Source organism: Planococcus citri, chromosome 2 (assembly GCF_950023065.1).
Source record: "Planococcus citri chromosome 2, ihPlaCitr1.1, whole genome shotgun sequence".
NCBI classification, from domain to species: Eukaryota; Metazoa; Arthropoda; class Insecta; order Hemiptera; family Pseudococcidae; genus Planococcus; species Planococcus citri.
In genome coordinates, this window is record NC_088678.1 from 76,154,314 (window position 1) to 76,163,098 (window position 8,785).

The 8,785-nt window shown below is 33.8% G+C and overlaps 1 protein-coding gene across 1 annotated transcript; it reads right to left on the minus strand.

The window, feature by feature from the left end:
* Positions 1 to 3,762: 3,762 nt before the first annotated feature.
* LOC135837772 (uncharacterized) lies at positions 3,763 to 8,377 on the minus strand. The gene is made up of 2 exons (XM_065353156.1): positions 7,150 to 8,377; positions 3,763 to 3,940 (listed from the first exon to the last, which is right to left on the minus strand). The coding sequence occupies exons 1-2, from the start codon at positions 8,180 to 8,182 to the stop codon at positions 3,936 to 3,938; spliced, it is 1,038 nt and encodes a 345-aa protein (XP_065209228.1). The 5' UTR covers positions 8,183 to 8,377; the 3' UTR covers positions 3,763 to 3,935.
* Between the last annotated feature and the right edge of the window lie 408 nt (positions 8,378 to 8,785).

An 8,785-nucleotide genomic window follows, 5' to 3' on the forward strand; every position in this document is an offset into this window, starting at 1 on the left:
GACTTTGCATGGTACCTTGTACTCTTTCGCTGATGACACTGCACTGGTTTGTGCTAGAAGGACAGGAGGGGAACTGAAGGGGGTATTGGAGGAAGATTTGAGAAAAATTGTCCGTTGGTTATGGTGTCATAAACTGAAATTGAACATATCAAAATCAAAATGTGTGTACTATGCTTTTAAAATAGGGTATGAATGGAGACTACCAATTATTGTACACACTTGTGAAAATGAGGAAGTAGACTGCTTGTGCTTACCTTTGGAAAGAGTCTCAAATTACAAATACTTGGGAGTTGTAGTCAATGAAACACTCTCATGGATGGATCATTGTGTATTATTAAGGGGTAAAATGAGAAGTCTGAATTATCTTTTATATTACTTGTCTAAATTTTTAGGGAAATATCATTTGAGGAGGATGTATAGGGCTGTTGTGGAGCCAGTGCTACGTTATGCGCTACCTGTCTGGGGAGGGTGTGCTGATTGTTATCTTCAGCCAATCAGGGTTTTACAGCATAGAGCTGTTAAGACCTTGGTGGGTTTAGATAGGTACTCATCAGCCACAGAAGCATTTCAGAAAGCAGAGGTACCTGCCTTGAATGATATATTAAAAGTAGAAACATGTAGACTAATTGGAAAAATGGGTGGGACAGTTGGCAGGAGAGAGATGCGTTCAGGCCTGCGTGGAGCTGGTGAAATGTGGCTCAGGGTACCTAAGTGGGTTAAGGCACACTCTCAGGCACAGTTTGGCTTCAGGGGGCCACAAATGTACAATTCGCTACCGGCAACAATTAGGGGGATAGCCAGTGGAAGATTGAGGGACAGGGCCATAAAGAAATACCTCTTGCAATAGTCTAGTTTTTGCTGCATTGGCTTTTCAATTTATTTTGTTTTTTTTGTTTTTTGATACCATTTACTCTCCACCTCCCCTCCAACATTATATTGTACTATGTTTCGTAGTTTTGTTAATCATTTTTTTTTCTTTTTTTTTTTTTTTTTTTTTTTCTTTCTCTCTCTCTCTCTCTCTTTTCATACCATTACTTTGTAATTTGTCAGCTCTTTTCTATAGTTTGGTTGAAATATCTGCGTTTTATACTTATTATTTTATTTTGTTTTTTGTTTTTTGCTTTGTTGTCTTTGATTGTCTATTGTTTACCGGCCTCCGCTCGCCTTTGGCATAGGGGTGTCGTTAATTTGTGTACCTACTTGCCGTGTAATGTTATCTTCAATAAAATTATTATTAAATTAAATTAAATTAAATTTCTATCAAATCACGGGTAATTTCTGGTGAATAACTGGTAATTTTTGGTAAATTACAGATAATTCCTGATAAAATACAGGTAATTTCTGCCTTCTGGTAAATTATTGTTAATTTCTGGGAAATTACGGAAAATTTCTGGTAAGTTACTGGTGATTACCCGTAAATAACTGGTCATTTTTAGTAAATTACTGGTAATTTCTGGTAAATTACTGGTAATTTCTGGTAAATTACTGGTAATTTCTGGTAAATTACTGGTAATTTCTGGTAAATTACTGGTAATTTCTGGTAAATTACTGGTAATTTCTGGTAAATTACTGGTAATTTCTGGTAAATTACTGGTAATTTTTGGTATTTTACTGGTGATTTTTGGTATTTTACTGGTAATTTCTGGTAAATTACTGGTAATTTCTGGTAAATTACTGGTAATTTCTGGTAAATTACTGTTAATTTCTGGTAAATTACGGGTAATATCTGGTAAATTGAGGAGGCGATAAGCATATGGCGATAGGTCACATTTTTTTTTTTTTGAGAAAAAGTGGTCTTAAATGAAAGAGCAGACTCATAGTAACTAATCCCCCATATTTTGCACTTTGAAAAATTATGGGGGGGGGCGCTGGGGGCAATTTTGTTTGGACTTATCGCCTTTTGCTTCAGTATGTGAAATTTGTGCTGATTTTTAATATTTAACACCATAATCGCATAATACTAAAGCGTTTTCTTAATCAAAATTTAACGTAGAATCCATTTCTGTTATGGTTGAGGCATTGTTTTTACAAATTATACAAAAATAAACACAATAAAAATAGCAAAATAGGTGGACTTATTGCCTTTTGTCTCAGTTTCCACACATTTTTGAGGATTTTTCAATATTGAACACCTAAAACATAAATACTTACCAAAACGTTTTCTTAATCGAAATTTAACGCAGAATCCATTTCTGTTATGGCCGAGGCATTATTTTACAGGTAAGACAAAAATAAACACGAAAAAGTACCAAAAAAGGTGGACTTATTGCCTTTTGTCGCCAACCTACGCGGACTTAACTGCCATATGTTGCCGTTTGAAAACATTTTTGTAGATTTTCTCCCGTTTAAAATTACTTTGGAGTTTCGAAACCAACACCACTGGATTCCTCGTTGAATTTTACTAAAGACAGTGATGCTAACTCAAAAAAAAAAAAATCTGTGACTTATCGCCCTTTGCTTCTCGCCTCCTCAATTACGGGTAATATCTGGTAAATGACGGATAATTTCTAGTGAATTAAAGAGTAATTCCGGTAAATTACTGGTAATTTCTAGAGAAATAATAATAACTTCAGGTAAATTGCTGGTAATTATTAAGAAATGTCTGGTAATTTAGGGTAATGTCTGGTGATTTTCGGGTAAGTTTTGGGTAAATAGTAAACATTGGTAATTTCTATCACTTTCCTTGTAATTTCTAGTAAATTACCGGTAATTTTCATTTTTTGGTAAATTTTTGGTGATTTTTGGGATTTTTAAAAAGTTGCTGGAGGCTCCATGAAATCATGTGAACCCACCAGCATGTAGACTCGATAGCGTGTTGAAATTGACTTGCAGATTGAATATTGGATTTCCAACTCTGTTCGCGGTAAAGTCTTAAGGAAATTCCGAGCATTGAAAATCTGCATGGAGGCTCTAGTGATTTCCAAAAAGTCGCTGGATGCTCCAAAATGACTTGAAATCTACCTGTAATCACTTCATGGCGTATTGAAATTAATACACAGAATGAATTTCGACTTGCCAACTGCGTTCGATGAACTGGAGGCTCCAAGAATTTTCAAAAAGTCGCCGGAGTCTCCAAAATGACTTGAACCCACCAGCATACCAGCTGTTGACTTGATAGCGTGCTCAAGTTGGAGTGCAGCGGGAAATTAGGATTTTCAATTTCATTTGATAAAATTTTGTATAAATTTCAGGTTTCAAAAATCTGCTACAAAATTCAGAACTGCTCAAAACTGCTTGAAACCGTTTCTAATCGATTCGGCGGGTTGAAAATAGGGTAATCAGTAATCACAAATTTCAGCTTTCTGTTTGTCAATTTTGCAAAATCCCGATTTTTTTCTCATTTTCGGCCTAAATTTCAAAAACTCACCAAAAAACGAAAAATGCACTTCAGTATAGGTACTTGAAATTAAGGCTAGTGATAAATTTTTGCATACTCTTTCGATCTAGCTTCGAAATTTTTTTTGCATTTTACGTAATATTTTAGCTCATTAAATTTTTATTAAGTATAAACATTTGAGAAAAATAGAAAATTCACCGAAGACTTTAGATCAGTAGAAAATTGCAAAATTTGATCCTAAAAGAGTGATCTTTGATCGGCAATAAATTTTCAATTGTCACAGAAATGCTTTTTTAGATTGTTACAAGACCAATCTGTGATGAAAAAAAAAGATAGGTAATATGTGCATTGGTATACCTATATCAAAATAGAAACTAGGTACAAATGTACAACCAAACTTCCTGAGTCGTGAGTCATAACATTGTTGAATAATTGAACACAGTTTCATTCAATAGTATATTGAGAACTAAAAACATAATCGTGATTAAGAAGTAAAATTAGTAGGTATGAATATCATCGATGTCTGGAGGAGTGGCTTAAGATTGCCAAGTGACCAATAATCATTCAGTAGATTTCAACACTCCCCCGCACTTGGTAATCAACCTGAGAAAAATAAAATGAATAAAATAATTGTACATAGGTATATTATCATACACTCATAGAAATCTATTTTGATAGACCAATGTTCTTTAATGTGAAAATTAATTTATCAGTAGGTAATGATTTTGTTAAAAAATCTGCCAGATTATCAGTGGTACTGATTTTATTAATGATAATAGTACCATCTTCTATTTCTTCTCTCACGAAAAAATATTTTGTCTTCATTTGACGAGTACCCTTATGATTCACCGGATTCTTTGCTACAGCAATGCAACTTGCATTGTCTTCATAAATTATGGTTGGCTTATCTGTTTTGATTTTCAAGAAATTCAAAAACTCACGTAACCATAATACATCGCGAGTAGCTTCACATAAGGCAAAATATTCTGCTATCATAGTACTCAATGCTACCTTTGGCTGCCTACGAGATGTCCATGCTATAGTATGTTGGTTAAATGTTTTTATCAAGACTCCACTTGTAGAGTGAGCTTGTAGGTCATTAGTTGCATAACTAGCATCAACATAGCATATAGCTGGAATATCAAAATTCACATTTTTTGTATAAATCAACTTGTGTTGTAAAGTTCCCTTTATATACCTGAGAACTCTTTTGAGTATATTCCATAGTTCTATACTAGGCTTTGACTGAAAACGACTGAGCAGGCTAATTGTGTAACAAATGTCAGGCCTAGTACATAACATAGCATACATTAAACTGCCTATTAGACTTCGGCATAATTTTTCATATTTTAGATCAATCGGAGCATTTTCTAGCTTTATTACATCAACTTTAATTTCTAAAGGGGTTGAGATAGGATTACAATCACTCATATTAAAACGAGATAAAACATTTTCCAAATAAGTGTGTTGATCTAGTGAAATATAATCATTTGTCCTTTGAATACTTATACCTAGATAATATTTCAATTCGCCTAGATCTGTCATTTGAAATTCTTGAAATAGAAGATTTTTTATGTTGGATAAATTTGCCATATTTTTACACATTATTATCAAGTCATCAACATACAAGAGAATGTATACATTCAATTCAATATTTCCTTTATCCAAAAAATACACACAATAATCAGATTTGCTACATACGAAACCAATTCTTTTTAAAAATGAATCAAGACGTTTATACCATTGTCTTGAAGCCTGTTTTAAACCATAAATTGCTCTTTTCAATTTACATACCTTATTTGCAGGACATGAAATACCTTCAGGTACTTCCATAAAAATTTCTTCAGTTAGGTCACCATTCAAGAAGGCAGTTTTTACATCTAACTGAGTTAATAGTAAGCCATGAGCAATAGCTAAAGATATAAACATTCGAAAACTAATCATTTTAGCTACTGGTGCAAAAGTTTCGTAATAATCTCGCTCATATTCCTGACTATACCCTTTTGCTACTAATCTTGCCTTGAATTTATCAAGTTTATTATTTTCTCCGCGCTTAATTTTAAACACCCAACGATTTCCGATAATATTTCTGTTTGGCGGTCTGTCTACTAAGATCCACGCTTTATTTTTCTGAAGAGAGGTTAGCTCTTCTCTTATCGCAGCATACCAATGATTTCTATCTTTTCGAGACGCAATATCAGTGTAACATAAAGGTATATCATCAAACTCGGATCCGGTGATAAAAACATAATAACCATAATCATATTTCAACCAATTCGGCTGTTTTTTAACTCTTGAACTAATTCTTCGAACTGGTGACTGTTCTTTTTCATTTGAAAGATTAATTTTATCGTTTGTAATCTTAATATTTTCAGCTTCGTCAACATTTTTGGGATTACATTTACGATTTCTCAATAGCATATCGTTTCTAAAAATACATGACTCATTCTCGTTTGATGTGTGCTCTGTGTCGTCAATTTTAATTTGCTCTTGATTAGATAAATTTTTGTAAGTTAAACGTTCATCAAAAATAACATCTCGGACAATAATAACACGTTTCGTTTCTAGATTATACAACCTATACCCATTATGAACATATCCTATCAGTACACATTTTTCAGACTGGGCTTTCAATTGAGGAGCAAATACCTTTTTTGCATAAACTACACAGCCAAAAATTCTCACAACAGATAAATCAGGTAGTTTATTCATCAACATTTCGTAAGGCGTTTTATTTACTTTTAAAGCTCTTGTTGGACTTCTGTTTAATAGATAGGTAGCAGTTGATAATGCACATCCCCAAAAACTTTGTGGCAAACCAGACTCAATCAATAAAGCTCTTGTTTTCTCAATTAAAGTGCGATTCATTCTCTCTGCTACTCCATTTAGAGCAGGAGTGTTTCTAATAGTGTAATGGAGTTCTGTACCTTTTGATTTACAATATTCTTTAATTTCATTCGACACATACTCGCCACCATTATCACAATACAACATTTTAATTCCTTTTGCATTAGGTAATAGAAGCAAAATTTTGGCTTCAAATTGTTTGTAAAATTTGAAAACTTCTGATTTATGTTTTAGTAAATAAATGAAAGTAAAATGAGTATATCCTTCTATGAATGTGACAAAATAACGTTCATTGTTTCTCGTTGGACTATAGGGACCCCAAACATCTGAGTGCACTATATCCAACGGACCTATTGATTTCTTTTTGGACTTTGCCAAAGATTTTCGACTGTGTTTACTAAACACACATGTTTCACATACGCAATTAGGATTTTGTATTTTTACATTAGCACCAGCTATCATGTTATTATTGAATAATTTACATAAAAAAGGGTAAGACAAATGACCCATTCTTTTATGCCAAATTAATGAAATTTCATTGATGCTAGATAGGTTTACATTGCATACAAGTTGAGAAGGAATTTGCTCAACTTTGAATTGTATTTTAAATAAAGGACTGTTTTCACTTTCACCAGATGCAATAATTTTATCATTTTTATACAAGAAAACTTCATTCTTCGTAAACATCACACTTATTCCTATTTCCTGGAGGCGTTTGATTGATAATAAATTTTGACGTGCCTCAGGAGCATAGAGTACTTGATTGAGTGTGCCTTTTATACCATAATTGCTGACAATTGCCAATTTACCTGTGTCAGTAGCTAATAATGAGCTTTTTGAGTCAGCTAAACTTAATCTTTTTGGGGGTTCAATGCAAGTAGCATTGCTCAAACAACTTTTATCATTTATTAAATGCACTGTGCTACCTGAATCTATTACAAAAGTTATTGTACTTTTATCATTACCTGATATAGTTAATCCGACAAAACCAAACGAATCTTCTTCACCAGCCATATTCACTTGATTAGATGGATTGGTGGAATTTTTGGGAGATTTTTGATCTCTTGCTTTATAACGACAATCTTTCTCAAGGTGATTGAATCGATTACAATATGTGCAAAACATTGCATTGTTGGAATTTGGAGTATGGACTCTGTATTTCGCCTTGAAATTTTGACCACGGAACCCTTGACCACGAAATCCTTGACCACGAAATCCTTGACCACGGAATCCTTGACCACGGAATGATGTACCACGATTTCCTCTTCCTCTTTGATTTCCTCTTTTCTGACCACGATAATATTGATGGTTTCCATGGTTGAATTTGAAATTATCGCCTTGACCTGATACAAACATGGCTGATGCTGATGCTGATGGATCCTCAGTTGTCTTCTCTTCCTTAACTTCAGTCAAAGTCAAGCTGTAGGTTCGTAAGTTGGCCTTGACTGTCTCAATTTGCAAGTCATCCTTCGAGGTCATTGCTATGGCAGTCACTGCTTGTTTGTAATTTATATTCATGGATCGAAGTAAAACACAACATAAAAATTGTTCATCGTTGATAGCCTGAGCACCACTACATCTTAGTTCATTGATTATGGAGTCAAACTTCGCAAAATGTAGCATAACATCTTCGTTTTCGGCCATTTTAAGTTGAAGTAATTTGTCAAAAAGGTGAAGTTGATTGGCAGGACTTTTATCCTCATATGCGTGTTTTAAAGCTGACCAGACCTCTTTGACAGTTTTCTTTTCGCGAATAATATTGAGAGCATAAGCAGATAAATGCCTATAAACTGCCTCCATTGCCTTAGCATCCTTCTGTTTCTTTTCTGCTATTTGTTTTGGAGTGGGTTGATGGCTTGACTCCTCTTCTTCTTCTAAGCAATCAGCACAATTCAAGGACCGCAAAAGACACATCATACGAATGCTCCAATCTGCATAATATTCCACCACATTACCAAGAGGTAAGAACGATAATGAAACTGAAGGATTCACGGACATTTTCGAATCTCAAAAAAGTTTTCAATTATTGGCACGAAAGAGACACAAAATTATCGAACAATCGGCGAGAACAAGATACTTGATATTTCAAATAAAATTAATAGATATTTTCACGATTCGCGCAGTGGACGAGCGGGGCTCATAACCTGTTGAATAATTGAACACAGTTTCATTCAATAGTATATTGAGAACTAAAAACATAATCGTGATTAAGAAGTAAAATTAGTAGGTATGAATATCATCGATGTCTGGAGGAGTGGCTTAAGATTGCCAAGTGACCAATAATCATTCAGTAGATTTCAACAAACATTTCATATCCCCCCCCAATTACTTATAGATTAGTAGGTACATCAAGTTCATACGCAAACTAACTGAAACTAAGAGATAATTTCCAATGAACATGAACACTTTTTCCCTACAATGATCGTGACATTTTACGATCAATTTTCCAGGAAATATTCTGTGTTTTTTATGCAAGTCATAAAAGTTCCAGGTTTATTCGAGTAATCGCATCAGAAGGTTCTATGATGTGTAGTGTAGAAAGATACCTACGTGAGAAATGCGAGGATAAATAAAAAATAATAATAAATGAATAAAATAGGC